At 39.1% G+C, this 24,446-nt stretch overlaps 1 protein-coding gene across 1 annotated transcript in view; it reads left to right on the forward strand.

Moving 5' to 3' along the window:
- PIGG (phosphatidylinositol glycan anchor biosynthesis class G (EMM blood group)) overlaps nt 1–24,446 on the forward strand; it is a 94,280-nt gene that overhangs the window by 21,225 nt on the left and 48,609 nt on the right. Inside the window, exons 8-10 of the mRNA XM_080362773.1 lie at nt 6,697–6,914; nt 8,880–9,161; nt 19,099–19,556. Coding sequence (XP_080218899.1) covers nt 6,697–6,914; nt 8,880–9,161; nt 19,099–19,556 — 958 coding nt within the window. The remainder of the gene's footprint in view (nt 1–6,696; nt 6,915–8,879; nt 9,162–19,098; nt 19,557–24,446) is intronic.

Consider the following 24,446-nt stretch of genomic DNA (forward strand, 5'->3'; position numbering starts at 1 on the left):
CTCTAGACACATACACAAATATGCATATCTGTGGTGATTCCTATGGGAAAGGAATTAACTTGCAAAGAATTCATTATATTCGGTAATGAGAATCATCTTCAAGAGGTATACCCATTTTTAAAAGGGCAAAAAGGAGGACCCTGGCAACAAGTGACTAGTCAGCTTCGCCTCTGTGTCTGGTAACATCACGGAACAGGTTCTTCTGGAAGACATGTCAAAACACAGGAAAGACAGGGAGGTGATAAGAGAAGGCCGGCATTACTTCACCAAGGGCAAATTGTGCCTGACTAATCTAGTGGTCTTCTATGATGAAGTAACATCAGTGGACAAGAGAAAAGCTGTGGACATCATCCATCTAGACTTCTCTAAGGCTCTTGATGTGGTCTTCCCCATCATTCTTGCTACCATATTGCAGGTTTGATAAATGGACTCTTAGATGATAAAGTAATTGGCTATGTCCATAGAGTTACACTCAATGGCTTAGTCTCCAAGTGGAAGCCAGTAACGAGTGGTAAAAGGTGTCCCTGCCCGTGACAGTGGGAATGGACTACATGATCTTTAAAGGTACCTTCCCTTCCAACCTGAACCATTCTGTGACTCTGTGATTGTAAACTGGGAAGGTAAGGAGTGAGAGTTCCTGTTCATTTGAGAGAGCAGTGGCAGTGCATGCAACTCTGCCTGGGAATGGATGTCACCATTGAAGCTGAGAACTTCTGGGTCAGAATTAGTGGACAGACCAACATGGGCGGTATTGTTATGGCTGTATGCTACAAGACAGTAGGATTGGAAAGAATTAGGGCTTCCTCAAGCCTGAAGATCTACTATGTTCACCATCTGTGGTGCTCATGTGGTGCTTCAACCATCCTGTTGCAGTTCAGGCTAGATAACTGGACAGTGAAGTGAACCGAAAAGTGGCTCAGCTGCTGAGCTCACATAGTTGTGGATCAGCAGCACAAAGTCTACCTGGAGGCCAGTCACCAGCAATCAACTCTAGGGCTTGATACAGGCCAATACTGTTACACATCTTCATTAATGACCTTGGTGGTGGGAGAGTGCCTCCTCAGCAAGTTGGCACACAATACAGAACTGGAAGGAGTGGTTGATGGAGTAGGTGGGTGTGCTGCCATTCAGAGGCACGTCAAGAGGCTGAGGAAATGGACTAACGAGACTCTTTAAGATTCAGTAAAAGGAAATGCCAAATTCTACACCCGGAAAGAAGTAATCCCATGCACCATCACAGATTGGGTACTGACTGCTGGAAAACAGCTTGATGGAGAAGGACAAGGGGTCCTTGGGGACACCAAGTTGCATATCATCCTTGTGGAAGGAAGGCCAACAGTATCTGAGGCTATATTAGGAGGACAGTCATCAGCAGGTGAATCCTTCCTCTTTTCTCTGTTGTGGTGAGACCACATCTGGTGTCCTGGGTCCAGTTCTGGGCTCCCCAGTAGAAGAAAGGCATGGATATAATGTAGTGAGTGCAGTAAGAGGCCATGGAGGTGATGAAGGGATTGGAACATCTGTCACGCAAGGAGATGCTGAGGGTGCTAGAGCTGTTCAGCTTAGATAGGAGGAGACTCAGCAGGGATCTTGTCAATGTAGGTCATGTGTGATGGAAGGAGATAAAGGAGATAGTAAAAATAAAAAACAGGGCTACTTAGTGGTACCCAATGAATAGATGAGAGGCAGTGGCATAAATTTTGTGTGAGATAAAACTTTTATGTAAGGGTTGTCAAACACGCAAGTTGCCCAGAGAAGCTGTGAAGTCTCCATACCTGGAGATGTTCAAGACCTGAGTAGGCATAGTTCTGAGCAATCTTCTGTAGCTCACGCTGCTCTGAGCCTTTGGTTTTTTTGTGGACCATCTGGGTACTCATCAGAGTTGTGCTGACAAGTCATAGGCCATACCATTTCCGAATTCCACAGACAATGTATGCTGCCAAGTTTTTTTGAAGGAAAGAAACCCCAGAAGATAACCCAATTAGATATCTTACTTGCATTTGTTGCTGCAGGTTTGAGCTTTCCAAAGCAGATTCTCAGCTAGGAACATGTGGTGGATCATCGCTTTTCAATTGAGTGCTAAAAGAAACAGCTATGACCTTCTGTTTAAAGTGAAAGATACTTAAAGGGATAGCCTAAGTCTTGCTGTTTTTTTAAAAAATATTATTTTCAGCTCTTCAGCTCAAAAAGAGTAGATTCTTCTAAAGGGGAAAACATGGAATTCCTGCAGAGAGTATTGTAATTTGCAGCACAGAGATAGGGCACCAGTTATTAGTACCTTGAATGCCGTGGCTGAGTCATCATAAGAAAAGATGTACTCATTGTAAACTATAGCCTAATGTATACATTCATTTTTGGTGCAGTGTTCATTTACTTTTTAATGCAAAAAGTCAGCTGTCAATTGAGATGAGTCACAAGTCAGATAGGAAGGCAGAATGACCTTTACATGTTGTTTCATGAAGAAGCCATGGAGTTCCCTGGATTCAGCCACTTTGATGTTAAGAACAAACTGGCACAGTACACAAAAATGTATTTGTCTTCAAGTGTTTTTAAGTGTATCTCTTAATAAACAGCAGAATAGAGACAGCTGCGTAACATTTTAATTTCCCCCCTCCCCCCAATATTTGTTCATACAAATGTGCATTTTCAAGCCAAGAGGTGGAAAAACAATTCATGGGACTTGGGTTTTGATTTATTGAGGCACAAAGGAATTGTCAAGGTTAAATCTAACTTCAGGTACATTAAATTTTTGATGAGAAACTTGAAGCTTGACTAAGGGCTTCATTATTTTAAAAATGTCATGCTAGTAAATGCTAACATGAGGCATTAGGCTTTCTTTTGATAGAGAGGGCACATGCAGCTTAAAAAAAAGTCTGGAAAAGGAGAATAAAAACAGCTGACAAAAATGAACAAGCTGAAAGGAGACATATCGAGAAACACGGTTTGGTTTTCTGTGCAAGTTCATACCTCAGTGTAAGGTGGGCAGCTGTAGGTATCTAGTAATGCTTCCCTCATGTTCTGAACATGCATCTGAATGATGAACTAGGATTGTTTCTTTGGAAGACACTTCACAGTGGAACGAAGAGTCACACCTGAGAGCAGGCTGGATGTTGTTATTAAAAAGTGTCCACTTTTCCATTTGGAACTAATCCTGAACTTGTATTAGATGCATGTGTTGACTGAAATAATTTGATTGTTACTGGGAGATTCATATATTGAAACTGGAAAAGTCACTTTTACATTATCCATTTTTTCTTATATATATGGGGGGGGGGGTGTTTGTTTTTTAATGATTGCTTACCGTGACTAGAACTGAGTGAAATTTTTATCAAACAGATGCTTGGAAAGCATATCCATTTGCTTGTGGTAATGTTGGAGGGAGGCTGAAGCAGAAGTTGCTAATGTAATATGCAAGTAAACCATCACCAGGGCTTTGGGGAATCTGTAACTGGGCAAACTCACTTTGGATTTTGCCTCAAGTTTAACTTGTCTTGTGAGTATCCATGCAAGAGGGACTTGGAGTTGTTACCCACCAGTTGCCAAAATGCTTTTCCAGCAACCCAGGATCTATGACCCTCCTCATTTTATAGTTACTACATGTAAATGTGACATTGACCTGTGGTCCTTTATTCCTTTCTGCAGGATCTTGAAATCATTCACTTAATGTATATCAAAGAGATAAATGTGGGTTTGACTAAAAGTCATCTCTGACAACGTGAAGAGAACGGGTTTGATGGGCAGTAGCGTAGAAAGAGGTAGATGAGATTTAAATACAAATGCTAAAAGGAATAAAAAGGGAGACTGGGCATAAAGCATGAAAAAGAAGCAGAACAGGAGGAGAAGGAGGGAGAGAATTTATTTAGATTTCAAAATACAACTTGAGCTCTTTTAACTGTTCTGTTGAATAAAATAGTGCCACATCAAATCTTAGTTTGATTAAAGCTCATTTTAAGTGATCCTTTCTGGATTTCTTCAAAAGTACAAATATTTAACTCTTATTTCAAATTACTGGAGGAGGAGCTTTCTAGGAAATTCACTGTTCAAAGAACTATGGCAGGGAAATGAAAGTCTCCATGCACACTGGCAGCTATCTTGATATACAAGTGTTTGCTGCTGGCTGCATTGTAATTTCTAGCAGATACCTGCAAGCCTCCTGCATAGGAGGATTAGCATGCTTTGGAGTCTGTTAGAAGTCCTGGAAGACCAGACTGGACATTCTGAGTTAGACATTGCCTTCTAAAATTTTCACTTTGAATTCAGCCTGTAATAGATGACAGTGTGTCTTGTAGTAATAAGAAACTTACAAATGGTATGCACAATTCTTTCGTAACTGTACCAGAATTGTGAATAGAAATATTTCGTTTGTTTTCATTCACTTGAAAGAAAATTTAAAATGTTTCTGGATTTAATAATGTACTTTTGCTGAAAAGGCTTAACAAAGAACATACGGGGTTTTCCCAAGTCTAATACACTCCTGATCTACTAGGAGTAAGAATCAGCTGTAATTTTAGTCTTTGTGATACCAGACTTACTTCAGTCATTACTTTAACCCTTGTCTGAAACTGTATAGCAAATGTTTTGCCCTACTTTCAGCCGAGAAGTTAAGGACTGGAAGATGGGAAGGTAATGACAGGCTTGTTACATAAAAATTTCCAAATTGGCCTGTTTGCCCATAAGTAGTCATTAACTGGCAAGTGAAATCACAGGGAAATATCAAAGATTATTAATGTGAAGTGATCTTGCAAAAAATGCAGATATATGTGAATGTTCACATATAGCGTAATGTCCAGTGAGATACAAGTTATGCTCTTGCTTTCCTTGTGTTGTCGACTGAAACATGTCTTAAGCGCTTTCAGGAACACCACCATTTTCCACGTGTACAATGAAACACAGAAGCTGACCTAAACGTTCTATTTTAAATAAATGCTTTTAAGATTAAATTTACATTAATTGAATAGAATGCTCTTCAGGTGTATGTAGGACCCACCATAAAATTAAAACCATTTCTGCCAAAATTATTTTTTTTTTACCTTTATGAGTGCTTACATTTTTTTCTATGTGTGAACAAAATTATGCTCTTCTGTTTTCGCCTGCAGAATCTCGTTATTGTCTTTGCTGAATACATTCTTTTGAGAAGAAGAAAGCCTATCAAGACTCAGCTTGTGCTGCACGCTTTTGTGTAAATGTTTAGTCATGGGAAAGTTGATAATGAAAATCTGTAGTAGTTGATGGGAGAATAAAATAACACAGTGCTTTCCTGTATCCTTTGAATCAACTTGAATCATTGTCTCTCCACACCTGCCATTTGATGTGTAGGAACCAGAACAGGTGGTATTCTGGATTCTGTGGAATAACCAGTGAGAGGAAAGGCATGTAGGAGAAAAGCTACTGCTGCTCCACTTGCAAAGGACTTCTAAAATGTAGAGCTTGACTGTTCACTTCTTTCTTGTGTCTTCTGTCATCTTCACTCAAGCTTTTAAAATAAATTCAGTGAGAACAGAGTAATGCAGATGTGTTTATACAGTTTAAGAGAGATGGAGTAGAAACTGTAATGTGTCTGTACCTATGTTAAAAAGCATGATCACATTAAAACCTGAACGAACAGAATTCAAAGGTTTGTTTACAATTACTTCCTTCAAGGATGTGGTCTAGTGCTACTCTTGACCTCATCATCAGTTCTGAAGGCAGACCATGGTCTTCATATAGGTTGTCAGTGTTAATCCAGTGTCCTGTTTACATGTAGATTTATCAGAAGACTTAATCAAAGTCTTAATCAAATTAAATAAAATCAAAAACTTTATCAAATTTCTCCAAGAAAATATTACTCAGATAAAGATAACGGATTTGTATCCTGGAGGTTGTGGTTTTTTTTTTTTTCCCTGAACTCTAATTAATTAATTGTTTGGTTTTGTTTTGGTTTTTGTTCATTTTTCTTCAGAATTTTTTTAGATGTAGATAAACTATCATGAAATCACCTTCTGCCACAAGAATCTTGCTTCCATAGGTTGGTGGCAGCATCAGGTTTTCTCTTTTGTAATCAAGTTAGACTGTGGGCCATCTTTTTAGCAGAATTACTCATTTTCACTGCTGAGGATTGCTTTGCACCAACTTCATAGTCCAAATGCCTGAAGCCAAATGGTGAACTTCAGCTATTAACTTTTCCATTACTACTTCAAAATCTCACATCCTGTATGTTTGATGTTGTGTTACCATCTGACGGATAAGCTTTGAAGCAAAATCAAGGTGCCTAATATGATATGTGTGTCCTTTTGATGTTTCCTGCTGAGATAATTTATTTGATCAGTTCCCATTTGGCTTATAAAGTATGGCCAGAATAATGAATGGCTTCAGTGGAAAACATTACTTTTTTTAGGATTTAAAGCACTTGGATGAGTTTGTCATGGAAACCTTTTTAAGAGTAAATTATGTAAAACATGTTTGTCACTTTTAGAGGTCTTGGCAAATTATCAGTTTAGGTATTGTGTTTATCCTGAGTAACTGGCTTATTATGGGCTTGCTACAGGAAGATAAGTAACTTTCTAGGTGTGAAAAAAGTTTCAACCCCTATAGCATTTTTTTTCTATTGTATAAGCAAATATAAAAATATGGTGTCATCTTCAGTTAATTGTCCTTTGTTCATGGATTGTCTTTTTTATATATATATACATATATAATTTTTTTTTTCCTTCTCCTTAGATCCTGGATATGAACATTTTAAGATAGCAGAAAAGTCCCATGGTAATTGGATCAAACTGTATTTAGAGGGGAATAATTCAGAAATACTCTTAAATTTTGGCAAAAAGGTTCTGAAGCAATATTTGGAGGCATTGAAGACTCTGAGTTCTTCACTAAGCAAACAAGTAGCACAATATGATGTGTATTCGATGCTGGTGGGGGCTGTGATTATTATGGAGGTATGAAAATACATCTTTCTTGAAAAAAATAAGTGCAGAAACAAAATTTTCTGGTTTCTGATTACTTAGTGTGTGTTCTGGTCTTTAGAATTACCAAGTATGAACTCTTAGAGTTGGCTGACTTTCTGCTTGGATAACGTTAATATTCTTTTTGAAGTATAACTTGGCCTTTAAAAATAATTCAAGAAAGCTTTTTATATAAGCTGCTTACATGTGCAGGAAATATGCAGATGTGCTACAATGTAAATTACTCACATTGTAGTTAGCCTTCTACTTTTTGAGTAGCCTTACTGCATTTAAAAAAAAAAAAAAAAAAGTCTGGTACCTTTTCTCTTTATGTATCAGTGAGTGTAGCTGCTCAGGACAGCTAATACCTTGTGTGTGCAATTTTTACAATTCCAGGAATTGTTCTTTGTACCGATAAGTGTACAGTCTTGCTGTAAGATGCTGGGTTGCTACATGTTGCATGTAGGAATAAAGATAAAATACCCTATGTCTGGAATTTTAAGTAGTTCTCCACAGTTGGTATTTTGGGCAAATCTCAAATGCTGGAAATATCATCCATGGTAATGCATTGAAAACCATGCTGAAGTGATACAGTCCCTGGACAATGAACTTTTATGTACAGAAGCTTGCACTGACCTTTTAGTTCACATGAACATCAACTTTTTTAAGAGTAAGTGTTGTTCCCTAGGATGGAAATACCTGCTACAAGCTTAATTTAGTCCTTGCATGTGTGTGGTGCTTTACAAGATGGCATAATTGTTTTAACAGTGGTTGTATTTCAGTGCTTGGAATGGATAACAGTACACAAGCAGCTATTTAGTATTTGAATCTCATTTGTCCTGGCGGGGCACTATGCCTTGTTTCATATGCACTGTTCTCTGTGTCCACAGTACTTCTGAAATGGCTCTCTGTTAGACCCCTCAGTGGAGTTTATCACTCTGACCACTTCACAGGAATTAGTTCCATAGTGCCCTTGGGAAATGAGATGATAGGCTCTGTTTCCACTCTGTAGATGGCAAATCTGGAGGTGGACAAAGCTCAGTACAAAGATGAAGTGCTTATATTTCTTTTTTATTCCTTTGTTTTGGGAACCTGTGCATTCAAGATTGGGACAGTTACTTTGGACCTGAAGCACTGGATTTTTTTTTTTTCCCTGGGATCCACTTGTAGATGTTTACTGTTTCTACAAAACAGATCTCAGTTATTTTACTCAATGGGCTTTTATCAAAAGAAACATACAGCTACTAACCATGAAAATTTTGGTTAAGAAGAGCTTGCTCACTATCACTGTAAGACCTGGTGCAAAACTGCTGGAGTTTTTTCTATTCTCCAGTGCTGCCTTGCTTTCCAAAGTCTTTTTGTCTTGCTTTGTATTTTCCAGCCTCACTGAATAGAGGTAGGGAATCTCACAGGTGACTGAAAACTGCACCGTGCTATAAATGCCATTTACCCTGTATTTCAGATGAGGAGAATACCTCTGGGACATGTATTGGTAACGGTGCATTCACTCAAAAGAGCTAAATTTAGATATGTAGATACAATTTGAGCATTTTCCTATAAAGAGTGCTGGTTTTGTTTTAATTATAAGTGCTTTAGGGACTATTTTGATGTTGGGAGTTAAAGCTCTTACTTTTGCAGGGAGTGAAGATCATGCATGTGATCAGTTACCACAGGTGAGGAGGCACATGGTAATTTATTAACTTCTGCTAACTTGTGTAGCCAAGCCCTTAATAAATGAAAACACAATCATTGATTCTCCCATTTATATGGTACTATTTTCGTGGGGAAAAAAAAAATCCAGCATAGTTCTTCACAGATTATTTTTAGGAAATATGTATACTAGCAGAGTGACATTGATGACAATAGTATATTTTTGTGTGTGTGTGTGAATTCTCAGTTTATGATTTAAGTAAACTCCAGTTCATTAAGTATTAATTCTCTACTTTTTTTTTTTTCTAGGTTCTGCTGCTGCTTTTGCTCAGCATTCCAAAAGCCCTGAGCAGCCGAGCAGAATTTGAAGTGCCCCTCTCCCCTCCACTATTCTCTCTACTGTTTTACTTGATGTGTCTGGTGTTGTGTGCAGTTCACGTCATTGTATGCACATCAGCAGAAAGTTTGTGCTATTTCTGTAGTTTGTCGTGGTTAACAGCAGTTGGAGTGATGATGCTGATTTCTGTGCTCATGTGTGGTATTTTATCTATCATTGCAAGGGTCTTTGAGAATTCCAGACTTCCACTGAAGGTGAGAGCGCATGTTGATTATGGTTCAAAATGTTTTACAGTTTATGGCATACTTTCAGATAAAGTATTATAAAAGCTTTCTCTCTGTGTACACACAGAGAAATATTATATTTGTAATATAATATGAGGAATTTAAAATTGTAATTGAAATGTGATGTGTTCACTGTGGCATGATACTGATTGCTATAATTAAGATCATATATAGAAGTGCTTATTTCCTCGTTACTTTAAGAAATATTCTGATTAGTGTAAATTATTTTGCAGTTGATTTTATGAAATCAGAAACAGTTATGCTGTGTACAAATTTTATGCTGTTACACAGAGATGTTTCACAATTACAATTAAAGCAAGATGTATGTTTTGCAACAATATGCACCAGTGATTATCTATCCTTTCCCAAGTACCACAGACAGTAATGCTCTAAGACTAATGAGATAATGCTTTGCCACTACCATTTCTTATATTGGTATTCTTAATGGTTTTTAAAAATAGTTTTGAAACTGTAACAGAGGGAGCAAAATTAATGTATCTTCTACTTTCTTCATTAAACTTTTAAAGGTTTTTAAGTTTAAGAAATGGAGTTTATTACGGTCTTTGGAGTGCTCAGAAATGTTCTCAGTTGTGTGAGTAGTTACTTTCTGCAAAGTACTTGATGAGTTATATTGTAGTGAATACAACTCAGGTAATTCCAAGAAACAGAATGTCTAACTCTTCTTTCACTCTAAAACTTGCTATGTCAAGAGCTGTCAATCACATCACAAAATCACCTTCTAGTTGTTTCTTCTGATGCTTATTAGTCATATCTTTGAATGGTCTCTGAAATTCAGTAACTTTAATGCTCATAGCTCTCTATTCAATGATGCAACCTCTGAGCAGTACAGTCTTTTGTCAGTTTGGATTTATTTGAATCACATTTGGGGTTTTAGTACCTTTTTTGCTAGTGTGTGACAGTGTGCAGCAATTACCTTGCTTTAATGATATGACATATTCCTTCAAGCTAAAAAGAAAACTTTCTGATTGGAGAAATATTTAATAATTGCTATATTTCATATAATTCAGAAAATGCACTGTTCTTCAGTGGAGATTAGTACTGCTCTCTGTGCAACTACATGCTGTAAGTCTTGGGCTTAATTATAAATTTAAATTCTTATGAGTAGGGCTGCTGATCTTTATTATACAAACTATACCAGCTTATAATTTTCTTTTTGTAGTTTCTGAATTTGTGTTATTCCTTCTTGGAAATGCTGCTTTTCTGAGAGAAGCCTTGGGCTAAAAGTAATGACCTTCCCTGAAGACAGCTTCCCCCTCGCCCCCCGCTCTTTTCAGCTTTCTTCAGTGCAATTCATTTCAGTGTATTGAAAGTGATTAAAAAGAGGGTTGTTGATAGAACATGGTGTTTCATTCTTATGTGGCTGATAGATATAAACGTAAGATCTAGGTGTGTCTGTTGATCATTTAGATAGACTAGAATAGAGGAAGAAATCAGCTGACAACATCTGCTTAAGGAAATCAGGGAAAGAAGTTTCATCTCAGGAATAGCTGCTTGCAGAACAGTCTCTGTAAGTGTACATCACAGCCTGCTTTTTGTATTGAAAATTTTTGTGTCAAACTAGTGTTAATGTTTTGCTGCCAAATAAGAAAGTAAAATTAATCAATGCGAATGGAGAAATCTGTTCAGTGAGAAGTCTAGTTGTACAATTTCTTAACACTGCTGGTACTTAGGGTCGTGTTCATCCTTAAATGGACTCAGTTCACTTCTGCTGTTTCTGAGTTGTTCTACTTAGGACATTTGTTAGTTTTCTGTCTTTTATTGTAAACAAGGTATAAGTTATTATTAGAAAAAGTAAAAGAATATGGTGTTGAAACAATAATTAATGGTCCAGTGTATTCTGTAGAAACTTAATATTTACTTGCTGTGCAGAGATACATGCAGCTATGGAAGACAAGCTAATATTTTTCTTAACTGTTACCAGTTTATCTAATTTTAGCACAGTAAGAACCTGAAAATGACTGTCTAGACTCGCATAAAATTTAGAGACATTCGCTTCAATAGAGTTGAGAGCATTGACAATGGAATACAGCTTGCTCTACCAGGTTGCTAGTCTCAAAGCAATTAAGCCTGTCTGTGACCAGAAATCTTTCTTATATGACTGGAAATAATTCCTTGTGACACTCACAACTCTAGAAGTAACTTTATATGAGCCATGAAAAATGCTTTCCTACTAGATCAAAGACTGGAATCTGGGAAGATGCTGCTATTCTGTGGTTATTACTGAATTTAGAATAGGCTGTTACTTGTTTTGCCTGAGTCCTAGGGTTTCATTCCTATCTGTTCTTTGCATTTTTCATTCATGTTGGCAAGGGGCAGCTGGTGGTATGAACGACTTCCTGCGGGTGGCTTAATATATTGCTAATACAGCTGCTCTGTTGATGACCATAGCAGCAATTAGAAAATTCCTACTGGTATTCACAGCTTGAGCTGGGTGGAAAGGCTTTTTCTTATGAAAGGAATTAATTGCTAGCTTCCTGATAGAGGCAAATATTTCCTCAGGGAACACATAAAAACAAGCACCCATATAATCCATGCTGTTCCACTTTTAAAGTTAATCTTTCCGAGGAACTTTAGAGGAGGAAGTGCCATTTCCATACCCATAATCTATTGGCCATTTCTGATGATTCCACCTGGTCAGCTATGCCTAGGGAGCATAGGCAGGGATATGTTTCTATATCTATATCAATCTTTATGTAATTCTATCCAGTCTTTACCTATCCCTTCTATTTTAATTGTCTTCCTTCCCCACCTCTGCTGTATCTGTACATCTGCCTTTGAGGACAAACAGAGCAAAACCAGAAAAACTGATCAGAAATTATGTCCAGGGTACTGTATCAAGTTCCATACCTTTGTCTCCAGCACCCCGCATTCTGCATATGAGAGACCACTGCAGCTGGAGTTTTCTCCCTGGTTGATGTTGGGGCTTTAGATTCTTTTGGGGCTTTAGATTCTGTCTCTTGAAGAAGGATGTTTCAGCAGGAGCTGTCTCCTTTTCCTCTTTGATATCAATTATGAAACCATCTGGAATTCTGTAAGTGGGAAAAACTTTTTATTCACTAGTGAAATTTGGTGTCACTGGCAATTATGCTTTTGTCATTTTAGGACAGGGATCAGCTAGCATCTCTTGGACATGAAGATGGTTATTTTCACATTACCTTGTAAAATATCTCCATTTGGCTGTGGTGGAACAGTTTGAACTAGAAAAGTGGGGGAATATCTGCAATTGGTGCATACATGTTTTCTGGAGTTTTACTTAGCTGGAACTTCAGGGCATAACAGCAGATGATCAGATCATCTGCTTCAAGTTCATAATATGTGAATGAGGAGGTTTTCAGAAACATTTTCCAGAAGGTTTATGTCTTTGTTTTTTATTTTTCCAAAGCTGGGGCAGATAGAAATATACTGGATTCTCTATGCCAGGTCTGTCTGTGATCATATTGCTACCAGCAACATATCTGAAAATGTGGGAAGCTGAACTGTGTCTTATGAAGTGTAGGCAACAGTAGTTCTGGTTGAAGCAGAACTGTAGACGTCCACTTTCATCATCTCATCTTCAATCCTGTTCCACAGGTGACTGAATTGCTGGATGTGTATCTCATCTCATCAGGCTTTGCTGTCTCTGTTAAAACTTCAAAGCAAGCTTGAAATACTTTGTAGGTTTAGTTAGTGAAGTTCTTCCATTCCAGACATGTATAAAAGTAGTGACCTGTATTTCCTGGATTTTATTTACATTTTTACCAGTCTCAGGGCTGTTGCAGAGCAATATGGTGGTGGTGATGTTCTTGTTGTTGTTTTGCAGGTGGCTGCATATACAATGATAGAGCCTGGAGAATGTGAAAGTAGTGGATAATCTGGTGTTGTTTGCAGCTTAGATGTGAGAGGTTATTTACTCGTAACTGGGACACAAAAACTAATTCACAAAGGTTCATGTCCTCTCACCTTCAATGCTCTTTTCAGTAGAATACCTAGAATTTGGGGGGAGAAACTGTTTGTCTGTATATGCTGTGTTTTGATCTTGAAGGGCCTTCTGTCTGAGTTAAGAATATTACTTATGGTAATATATCACTGAAACCAAGTGTCTGTGACCTGTGCATCTCCACAGTGCAAATCTCTATATGGTCTCCACTTCTGAAAGAGCTCTGAAGCCATGCTCTTCTGATGGTAGGAGTAGAATCCTCAGTCAGGGCCTTGCCAGTTAAGAATGCTAAAAACCTTTCCTAAGCTCATGATATATGATACAATGTCGGTATTTTAAAAGTAAGTAAGATAATCTATCCTGTTAATGGCTTCACAGCTTTTTTTCTTCAGATTGTTTCTGTTCACATCTAAAGGTTTCTCTGAAGTGCTTCTCATTTGTAATGCTTTTTTTTCCCACTGTGGCTGAATACAGAAACTGATTACCAAGTTCATGAATTTTCTGAAGACCAGTGCAGTCAGTGTCAGCATCTGCTTCCTGATGGTTATTTATAGGTTATGATCACTATCTCTTTAGCAGCACCAGTGCCTTCTTTTAATGATAGTTTAGGCTTTAAATAGTTCTGCAGTGCTTTACAAATTCCAGAAAATTGCCAAAAAATTTAACTTCTTGTTCATAGTTTCACTCTTAATTGCTTGGTAGTTGGACTAAGTACAGTATTCACTTCTAGTAGTTGCATTTTTTGCTATTTCTTACAGAAATCAAAACCAATACCTTTTGGAAATAGAACCCAAAAGTTGAAGCTGGTCAAATACAGCTTTTAAAAACTTTCATTGTGAAGAATTAAAGTGGTTTTTATTACATAAACAAAATGTCCTTCTTTCCATGTATTTTAAAACACTCTGGACATTTAAAAATATTTTTATTTTTCTTCCCCCATGTGATATTATTTACTGAATTGGATGATAAAACATTTTTATGCAATTGAACTTTTTTTTTTTTTTTTTCCTCATTTTTTGACTTGGGGGAAAAAAGGGTGATTGGATGATGCCAAAGAGGTGAGTTTCTACTTTAGTTAATTACTGATATCTGCTGGGAAGACAGCTAAGCACACACAATCCAGGAGATTTCTGCAGATCATTGATCATAACTTTTTGACACAGGTGGTGGAGGAGCCAATGAGGAGAGGTATGCTGCTGGACCTTGTCCTAACAAACCAAGAAAGAGTGGCTGGAGTATTGAGGGCTGGGGGCATCTCCTCCATGAGATGATAGAGTTCAGGATCCTGCATGGAGGAAGCAGGACAATATGTAGGATTAAAACCATGGACTTCAGCAGGGTGAGCTTTGGCCCCTTCAAACTCTTACTTGGAAGAATCCCATGGGATAGGACTCTAGTAGGTACGGGGGTCCAAGAGAGCTGGTTAATATTCAAATATCATTTCCTCCAAGCTCAAATTGATGCATCCCTATGAGCAAGAAACAAAGGTAGCAGGAGGCCTGCATGGAAAAGTATGGAGCTTCTGTGAAAACTCAGGTGGAAGAATGGTGTTTACATAATGTAGAAAAAGGGTCAAGCCACTTGGAAGGAATATAAGATATTAGAGTATGCAGGGATGCGGTGAGGAACGCTAAGCTCCACTTGAAATTAAATCTGGCAGGGGATGTAATGGACAAAAAGAAGGGCTCCTTCAAGTAAATCAACAGCAAAAGGAAGATTAGGGAAAATGTAGGTCTGCTGAATGAGGAGGGTGCCCTGGTGACGGAGGATACAGAGAACACTGAGTTACTGAATGCCTTCTTTGCTTCTGTCTTTGCTATTAAGACCAGCCCTCAGGAATCCCAGACCCTGGAGGACAGAGAGAAAGTCTGGAGAAAGGAAGACTTGCCCTTGGTTGAGGAGGATCAGGTCATTTAGGCAAACTGAACACCTGCAAATGCATGAGGCCTCATGGGTCAAGTGCTGAAAGAGCTGTCAGATATTATTGCTAAGCTGCTCTCCAGCATTTTTGAAACGTATTGGAGAACAGGAGAGGTGCCTGAGGACTGGAAGAAAGCTAGCATCACTCCAGTCTTTAAAAAGCACACTAACAATGACCCAGGAAACTACAGGCCAGTCACCCTCACCTCCATCCCTGGAAAGGTGATGAAACAGCTCATTCCAGATGTCATCTCCAAGCATGTGAAGGAAAATAAGGTTATCAGGAGTAGTCAACATGGATTCACCAGGGAGAAATCATGTTTGACCAACCTCATAGCCTTTCTGTGATGGCATGACTGGCTGGGTAAATGAGGCAAGAGCAGTGAATATTGTCTGCCTTGACTTCAGCAAGCCTTTTGACACAGTCTCCCACAACATCCTCATAGGTAAGCTCAGGAAGTTTGGGTGATTGGACATGAGAACTCTGATGGCAGAGCTCATCACTTCTTCAGTGTGGTTGCTGACAGCAACCACATAAAAGAGAGCAAGCGCTATATAGATGTAATGAATTGTATTGAAGACTAGTTTATTCTCATATGTTGAGGATCTCAGATTTCTTAGTCTCTGCAAGCAGGTGGTACTTATGTGCTTGCTTCTTATTTAGTTACCAAAATCTCTAAGGTCAGCATGATGAAATAATGGAGTTTAGAGTTTCTGTGGTTCAATCATGTACTATTCTTGCCTCAGCTTTGTGAATTTCATGGTCTTTGGTCTCTGCATGGACTACATCTCTGCCTTGTCCTTTTTTTCCAAATACCAGCTTATGGTATTTAATTTTCAGATTAGAGTACTAAACAAAAAGGAGTGGTCTTTGGAGCACTGAAGAAATTTCAAATGCTAGTAAATTTAGATTTGGCCTGGGCAGTTTTTCAGACTGACTGTTCCTGAGCGTTTTTTTGTTGTTTTTTCACACATTATTATGTGTTACATCATGAGAACTTTTTTTTTTCATTTTTTTTTAGTGAGATTACTTTGTAATATATTTCTTTTACAACACAATAAATGGAGTTGGTGTGAATAGGTGATAACTCCAGCTATGCCTCCTGCCTCCTCTTTCACATATATCTTTTAAACCTTGATGTTGTAAAAGTTGTTTTTGTCAAAGCAAAATTCCAGATAGTGTGAACTGTAATAGCGTCTTGCATCAAGCATGTTTGTTGTCTTCTCCATGGTACATGGTCGTCCTTATTGAACAAAACCTCATATGCTGCTGTCAGTAAATCTTAAGCATAAGTGAGATGTGCATCTAAGATGCTCAGGGATATTTGTATTGTTTACATCCACTTTCTTGTTACCTGCTCTAAGGTTGCTGAATTTCTGTATTCTTCTAACAAATTACTTAAATGCTTTTGGAATCATGGTACACTATGCATCTTTGAAGGTAAGTTCTCTGTGAGACTTACCTGTGTGGGTATGCAAAGCAGTTTTAGAAGTTTGTCATAAGGTCAAATGTCGGAGGATGATGTGGTTGAAATATTATCATGAAAGTAGGTTTAGAGATATTTGTAAGTAAAAACAGCATGCAGTAGTTTTGAATTGGCTTTTAAGTTGTTGTTTATCAGGTGTTTAAAATACTGGTTTAAGAGATACTCTGTGATATTCTCTAATAGAGGAAAAATTAATGAGAAAACAAAATGTAAAGGATGATTTTTTAAAGTGTCTTTCCCAAAATGCATCTCAAGTATGTAACCCTGTTTATTAAGGTATGTTAGGAAGCCCTTTCTGGCTCTGGTGGCTTTCAGGGCTGGGACATTTGTCCCACATGTCCAGCCTGGACCCCAGTCCTCACCTCTGCCTCAGACTCTGAGAAGTTAAACAGACAGAAGTCCCCACAGTCAGTGGCCCTGTGACCTCTCACACACAGGTTCACACTCTGGGCCCTCCAGTTCCTGATACAGACCTACAAGTTTAGTGATCCATGGGCTGCATCACAAGAAGTGTGGCCAGCAGGTCAAGGGACATGATTCTGCCCCTCTGCTCTGCTGAGACCCCACCTGGGGTACTGTGTCCAACTCTGGAATTGTCAGCATAGGAAAGACATGAACCTGTTCGAGAGGGTCCAGAGGAGGCCACAAAAATGATCAGCGGGATGGAACACCAATGAGGACAGGCTGAGAGAGTTTGGGTTATTCAGCCTGGAGAAGAGAAGGCTCTGGGAACACCTTGTTGCAGCCTTTCAGTACTTAAGAGGTGGCTACAAGAAAGACAGGTGCAGACGTTTTAGTAGGGCCTAGTACAAGGTAAGTGGTGATGGTTTTAAACCAAAGGAGAGGAGATTCAGGCTAGATGTGAGGAAGAAATTTTTTACAGTGTGGGTGGTGAAACACTGAAACAGGTTGCCTAGAGAGATGGTCGATGCCCCATTCCTGGAGACATTCAAGGCCAGGCTGGATGGGTCTCTGAGCCACCTGATCTAGTTGAAAATGTCCCTGTGCATTGCAGGGAGGTTGGACTAGCTGACCTTTGAAGGTTCCTTCCAACCCAAACTATTCTGTGATTCTATAGTAGTTTTTCCTGTTCCTGACATCCTGACCTCTCTTGCACGCTGGTCCCTCCAGCTGCTGACACCTCAAGCACACAATCCCAATGGCCTGTTGTCTCCGTTCCAGTTTCTGACACGTGGACCCTCACGTCCTGCAGTCACTGGCTCTATAAGCATGTGGGTCCAGTAACCTGCTCCAGTTGCTGGCATTTGCTTTTACTCATTCTGGTCTCAAGTTGCTGACATGCAGCCTTGTCCCCCGTTACTTGCAGTGAGACCTTGCAGTACTCACAGATGGGACAAAAGGTGGAGTTTCACAGAAAGAGAGATTTGATAAGACAGAATAGGAGCAGCAGTCAGGCACAGGGTTCAGTCATAGTGCACTGACTGGTGCCTGCTTGTATGTGTCTGTGGCCCCTTCATCCTTCCTTCTCTCACTTTGCCTCGTGCCTCCAGCTTGTTGTTTGCCACCTGCTCTTCTCCACCTTTTACATTTTCCTGAAGCATTGCTTAATGCATTTGTGTAGTTCCACAGGAGCCATAAGATACCCATAATATTAATGTTCTCTCACTTCCCCCTTATCTGTTACGAAGTCTAGGCTGCTGCTCTTCAAAGATATGCTTGTGGTCTCTTGATAGCCTATCAGTTAATGTTTGGAGAGTTCTGGTCACCTTCATGACCTCTCTTAGCGCTTCTCTATCAAGTTTGTGTGTCTGTGTGATCTTTTCATGGCTTTCCCTGTTATTTTGTATTGCCTGTGAGCTGAAAAGGCCTCTCACTTCTTAACATCAATGAACCAGCTGCTTTCACCTTCCACGTGCCATTATGCTCTCTGTTAGCTGTATCATTGAGGGCAGTGATGATGCAGCAATTCCAAGTGGCTGCTGTGAACAGGAAACTGAAGGCATTAGACAAAGAATATTATGGCTTGTGATATGCACAGCATGTGAAATAAATAATAGGTGGGTGAGGTTTAAAGTAGATTTTATGATGAAAGACACATTTCAAGCTAAGCAGGCTAAGGGGTGCCATCAGTCTGTCTGCAAGTAACCTTTGTTAATTTGAGTAGTGAAGGCTACCACTGTACTGAATTGAGATTTAAACTATTAGAAAATTACCTATTGTCTATATCTCAAGTTTGATTTCTGCAGGATTCATATTTTCACTTGTATGAATGTGCAATGGGGAGAGAGCTTGTTTTGAACCTTCTGCCACAGGGTGGTAGGGAATCTTAATCTGTACAGTTGTGATGATTATTCATAATGTTTTTTCCCTTGTACAGAATGTCACTTTTAAAAGAATGATTATGTTGCAATGCTAGCTAAATAGGCTACATCAAAATTATTCTTTTATAAATTTTGGGAATTTGTCAAGACAGAAATAGTTTGTCTCACAGTTTATTTTGTTTTCTTAGAAAAAAATGCTGTAGGCACATTATGAATGCTTAAACAAGTGAAATTTTTATACGCTTTCACCCATACTATATTTTTTGTTTGTTTGTTTGCAGAATCCAGTTGTGTCCAGTTCCAACTGCTCAGAAATAGATCTGCTGATTGTGACCGGAACACTTGTCCATGTACTGAGTTTGGGAGCAAGCAGTTTTATAGAAGAGGAACATCAAACCTGGTATTTTCTTATCAATACACTTTGTTTGGTGCTGTGTCAGGAACTTTGCAGAAATAATTTTCTTCTGAAAGAATGGGACCCTCAGCATAGCACCACTGTGAAACAAAATTTTGATCGTATTGGGGAAGTCTCTGAATGCAAGAATATAGACATTCTAGCCACAAGTAATTCAAAATTGGGCAAAACCACCTCTTCAGCTGAATTCATAAAAGGCTCAGATAAATGGATAAGCTTAGCAAGTCCATGGATCATCCTTATTTGCTGTCGGCTACTTCGATCCTTGAATCAAACAGGTGTCCAGTGGGCTCATCGGCCAGACTTTGGACATTGGTTGACAAGGTGGGTATCTGATATATTGTTATTCTTTGTCTTATTTTGAAATTAATGTGTGCTTCGTTTGATGAAATACGTATACACTACAGTCTCTGTTTAGAAAGTGCTGTAAACATGCAAGTATGGTGAACAGTGAAGTAACGTAAGGAATTTCACACTACTGTTTCATGCAGGAGTAATTCCTTGTGTACCATCAATAGTTTATATGTACCATGACCTATATAATTAATGCCAATTATACACGATAGGTTTATTAGAAGCAAAAAGTAAATATCTTCCATGTGTAAGTCAACAGTGTCTGGTTTGGGAAATTAAAAATTTCTTAATATAATTAAAGCCTTGAAATTAAGGCAGAAGGTTCTGTTCAATTCCAGGCTTTATGAAGTTGCAGTAGAAGATGCTGTGCATATAATTCTTCTTTATCTATCACAGACATTTAATGTGTAGGTGGAAAATGGAAGGTATTTTTCGAATGTAGTGTGATAAACAAGAAAGGGATTTTTTTACAACTTGAAGTACACTGGAGAAGGACTTTTCTCTGCTAGTTTTTATTATTGTGAAGAACTACAGTCCTTATTCAGTGGCCAAAAAGTATTTGATATTTGAACTCTCTTCTGTACTTCAGCTGGTCGATGGAGAAGCAATAACTTGTGACTGACTTGTCAAGGTTTTGCAGACAGCAGATGGGGAGGCTGTGCTGTGTAAGATAAAGAGATGTCTTGCTGGCATCTTAACAACACGTAGATGAAATAATTCATTAGAAGAGACATGAGCAAATGAACTAATATGAGACTTGTTATTTATTGGCAGCCTCACAGATAAAAAGCTAATTGCTGTGACAGGCATGAGTGCTAAAAGATAAGAGTTATGAGGGAATTTATCTCATTAAAGCAGTGGTTCTATACCAAATGTATTGTACCATGCATTCCTCCTTTTGAGATGAGGTGAGGGATTGAGGAAGGAATATCATATTCCCAGTCTTAAATCCACATCATACAGAATGGCTTCGTTATGAGCTAAGCCAGGGTATGAGCAGGATTATGTGTGATTTGTTGTGACTGGGAGGATTTTTATAATTAATCTCGAGCATCTTCCAAAGGTTTATTTGCCCAATAACTTCCTAAGCCAGATGTCTTTTTCAGACTGTAAACTCTTTTCTTTGGAGTGTACTAGTGCCACAATACCATAAGCAAGGACTTGATATTCTTGCAGCTGAAAAATTGTGTTTGTTTCAGAGACATGCTTTTGCTTGTATGGTCCCCCAGGATTGCTTACTGACACTTGGAAATGTTACTAGCCCTCTAAAAATTGTGTGTGCGCACATGGACTTCCAAAGATCCTGTCTCAGTTAAGTGTGTTCCCACCTCTGATTTTCTGGTGCTAGGTATGCCTGTTAGAGCAGCAAAACCTGTCAGAGCCTTGAACTGAGGAGACTCAAGGAGATAGCACAGGTATTAATAGAATGTAATCTGCAGTTAGAGCAAGTGCTTCTAGGGCTTCCTGATTTATTAACAAAGGTTGTGAAATCCTGTATGGCCAGCTCTAACACTGTTGCCTGTCAGGTACTTTCAAGCAACTCAGGTAAAGCAAGGTTCTTCACACCTGTTGTGGTTTAGTCTTTTTGTTGTTGTTGTTGTTGGGGAGGGAGTGGGAAGAAGACACTATTTTAGTGTTTCTTCTTATTTTTTCTCTTGTGAATTGGAATTTGTGTTTTGTAGAATTCCCGTCTGTCTTTGGAAACAACAGAATCACAAGATGTTGAGGTTGGAGAGGACCTTTGGAAATGATTTGGTTTGGTCCCCCTACTTAGAGCACAGTGATACCAGATTGCTCGGATCTCTGTCCCCCTGGGTCTTTGATATATGTAGGCATGGAGGCTCCACAAATATTCTGGGCAATGTGTTTTCTTTCTCCCTCCAGAACTGTCCTGTTTAAACAGAATTTCCTTTTTTCCAATTTGTATCCATTGCCTCTTGTCCTTTTGCTGGGCACCACTGAGGAGAATATGGTTTCATCTTTTTTTAGTACTCTCTGCCTCCAATCAGGTTGGTAAGATCCTTATTAAGCCCATTCGTCTTGAGACTAAACAGTCTCAGTGCTTTGAGCTTCTCCTTATATGACAGATGCTCCAATCTCATCATTTTCATAGTCCCTCACTGCACTTGCTCCAGTATGTCCATATTTTTCCCTGTACTGGATAACCCATAACTGGACCCAGGGCTGAGCACAGGGTAAGATACAACTTCCTCAGCCTACTGCTAATGTTTTTCATAATGCAGCCCCTAATGCTGTTCTTCATCTTTGCTGCTAGGGCACATTGCTGGCTGATGATCAACTCAGTGTCTAACAGGATGCTCAAAGCCATCTCTCAAAAGATGATCAGCCCTTGGTCTGTCCTGATGTGTGTAGCTTTTGTTTCAAGGCGCATGACTTGCCCTTTTGTTGAACTTCATAACGTTCCTCTTGGGCCATTTCTCTGGTTTGTTGGGGTGCCTCTGAGTAGCAGCACACCCACCAATGCTACCAGCCACTGGTCCCAGTTCTGTATTGTGTGACCCCTTGCTAAGGGGACACTCTATCCCATTGTTTGGGTCATTAATGAAGATGTTAAACAGTATTGGCCCCAGCGGTAAGCCCTGCGGTTAACCCTTAGTGACTGGCCTCCAGGTGGACTTTGTGCTGCTAATTGCAGCCATATGAGCCTGGTAGTTGAGCCAGTTTTGAGTCCACCTCACTGTCCACTTTCGTAGCCTGGACTGTGTCAGTTTGCCTGTGAGGATGTTACAGGAGATGGTGTTAAAAGCCTTGTTAAAGCTGAGATAAACATCATTGCCTGCTCTCTGTTCTTCCACTGAGCTAGTCATCTCATCACAAAAGTCTGCCAGGTGGATTAAGTTTTACTTTCCCTTCATAAAGCCATCACAAATGTATTGCTAAGGCTGTCTGTCTCCCATTTCTGTAAGGGCTAAGTACAGCAGGTAGATACCAAACCCCAAACTTCCAGATTTTGGTTCTTCCCCACAAAATTATTGCCTCACATCAAGTATATTTACTTGGGTCTTGAAAAAAGCAGAAGAGACTTACTTAGTCTGCATAGCCTTATAGCTTAGGCTACAACTTCTTGCTTAGTTCTAACAGTACGTGAAAGGACCTCTTACCTTACAAGGCAAGGTACCTGCTGTCTCGCTCCTCCCCTCACTGGCACTGTATTTTACCAGCACAGCTGTTGCTTCGTTGGTATGGTGAACTAAATCATTGAACAGATGTGACCAGAAAAATAACCCAAAATGGCATGGCAAACTGTTGGCATTCGGATGGATCACTTCCCACTCTGGTTTACCATCCAGCTTCACAGTCAAATAGGTTGCCTTAGTAACAGGAATACAGGAAGGTTAGTGTCTGCAAGCCAGGACTGCTACTGTTGAAATTCCTATAGAAACAAATGTGGAAGTATCTGCATCTTTTGGAGTGCTGCAGACATAATCAGTTTTTTCTTTCTGCCATTGTCAAACATTCCTTACAAAAAAACACTTACCTTTCAAATCTGATTGTGAATTATTGCTTCTTTCTCAAACTTTTTACATTTGGGGTCTTTAAAGAGATTGTGGAGCAGTCCAGAGTGCCGTGCCCTATGGGGCTGAGAGGATGTGTCATTGGGGCTGCCACAGTTCTGCCTTCTCCCTTTCACTAATATAACTACTTCTGTTGTCCTCAGGAGCAGAACCCTAGCAGCCCTGGCACAGGCTGACATGGGCTGCTCTGGAGCTACCTCCTGACTTAAAGCAATGGAGAAGTTTTTAACCTAACAGGAGAATATAATATATGTTACCATGCTGACATGTACTCCACTTGCTTTGTAGGGTTAAAAGATTACCCACATAGCAGCATTTGAAGTGCACAGTTTTTGGACTTGAACATGTAGGTGAGTTCTTAGTTCTGAAATGGTTCAGTAGACAAGTTTCAGAAAGATCAGTCAATGACACAACTAAATCTTTCCACATAATGAGGTTTGTAGAGTATCTCTAAATTCCTATTTGGCAAGCATGTTTGCATTTTCTTTGATTGGTGGTTTTAATGTCATCTTTTTTGCTTCTCCTTTACAAGAGAACAGGGTGGAAGAGATGTCTTCCTAGTGTTTTGATCAGAATTGAGATGTGTTTTCCTTATAGCATAATTTAAAGGTGATGATAAGCTGAGTTGCATGAAGCACTTATTCCTCTGCCCAAAATGCACTGCTAGTCTCCAAGGCTGATTGTTATTCTATTTTTAGTATGTGTTTAATTTGCATACTTATGTCTTAATAGCACATTTTTTAGTAATAGAAAATTAGAACCTTATTTAGATCGTGTGTACCCCTGTTAGAGTTAAAGCTCCTCAGGCTTTTTCTAGCCAACCTTCTGTTTTGTCTCTCAGATAAACTATTGAACAACCTATTCCCTTTTTTTGTCACCCTGTATTGACATTTTAGATATCTGTCCTCATGCTCAGACTAGTATTTTGCTTATCTGGACAATACTTAAGGGCTCAAGATTTGAGACAAAGAGACTATTATCCAGGTTTGCGCGTGGAAAATAGTAAGCAACAGAACACACAAAATCTATCTGTAGTGTTGAATTCATCTATGATGATGCATTCAGCAGTGCTGAAATAAGAAAAACAGTCTTTGTTATTTGCAGAGAGACTCTGCTACGAAGAGAAAAAACTTTTGTGAGGTAAAAAAGCAAAAGAGAATCAGACAGTAGATGGAGTGGAAGAGAACATTCAGTCCCTGAATTTGCCCAGAAGTTGGGTTTTCTTTTTAATTAGTTAGTATTCCATTAGCTCCATTTGGCTGTTATCCTTGGTCAGAGCTGACGGTGTCAGGACTGCTACAAGGCTCAGTGGAAGGGCTGAAAC

The sequence above is a fragment of the Nesoenas mayeri genome, assembly GCF_963082525.1.
Source record: "Nesoenas mayeri genome assembly, chromosome: Z".
Lineage (NCBI taxonomy): Eukaryota > Metazoa > Chordata > Aves > Columbiformes > Columbidae > Nesoenas > Nesoenas mayeri.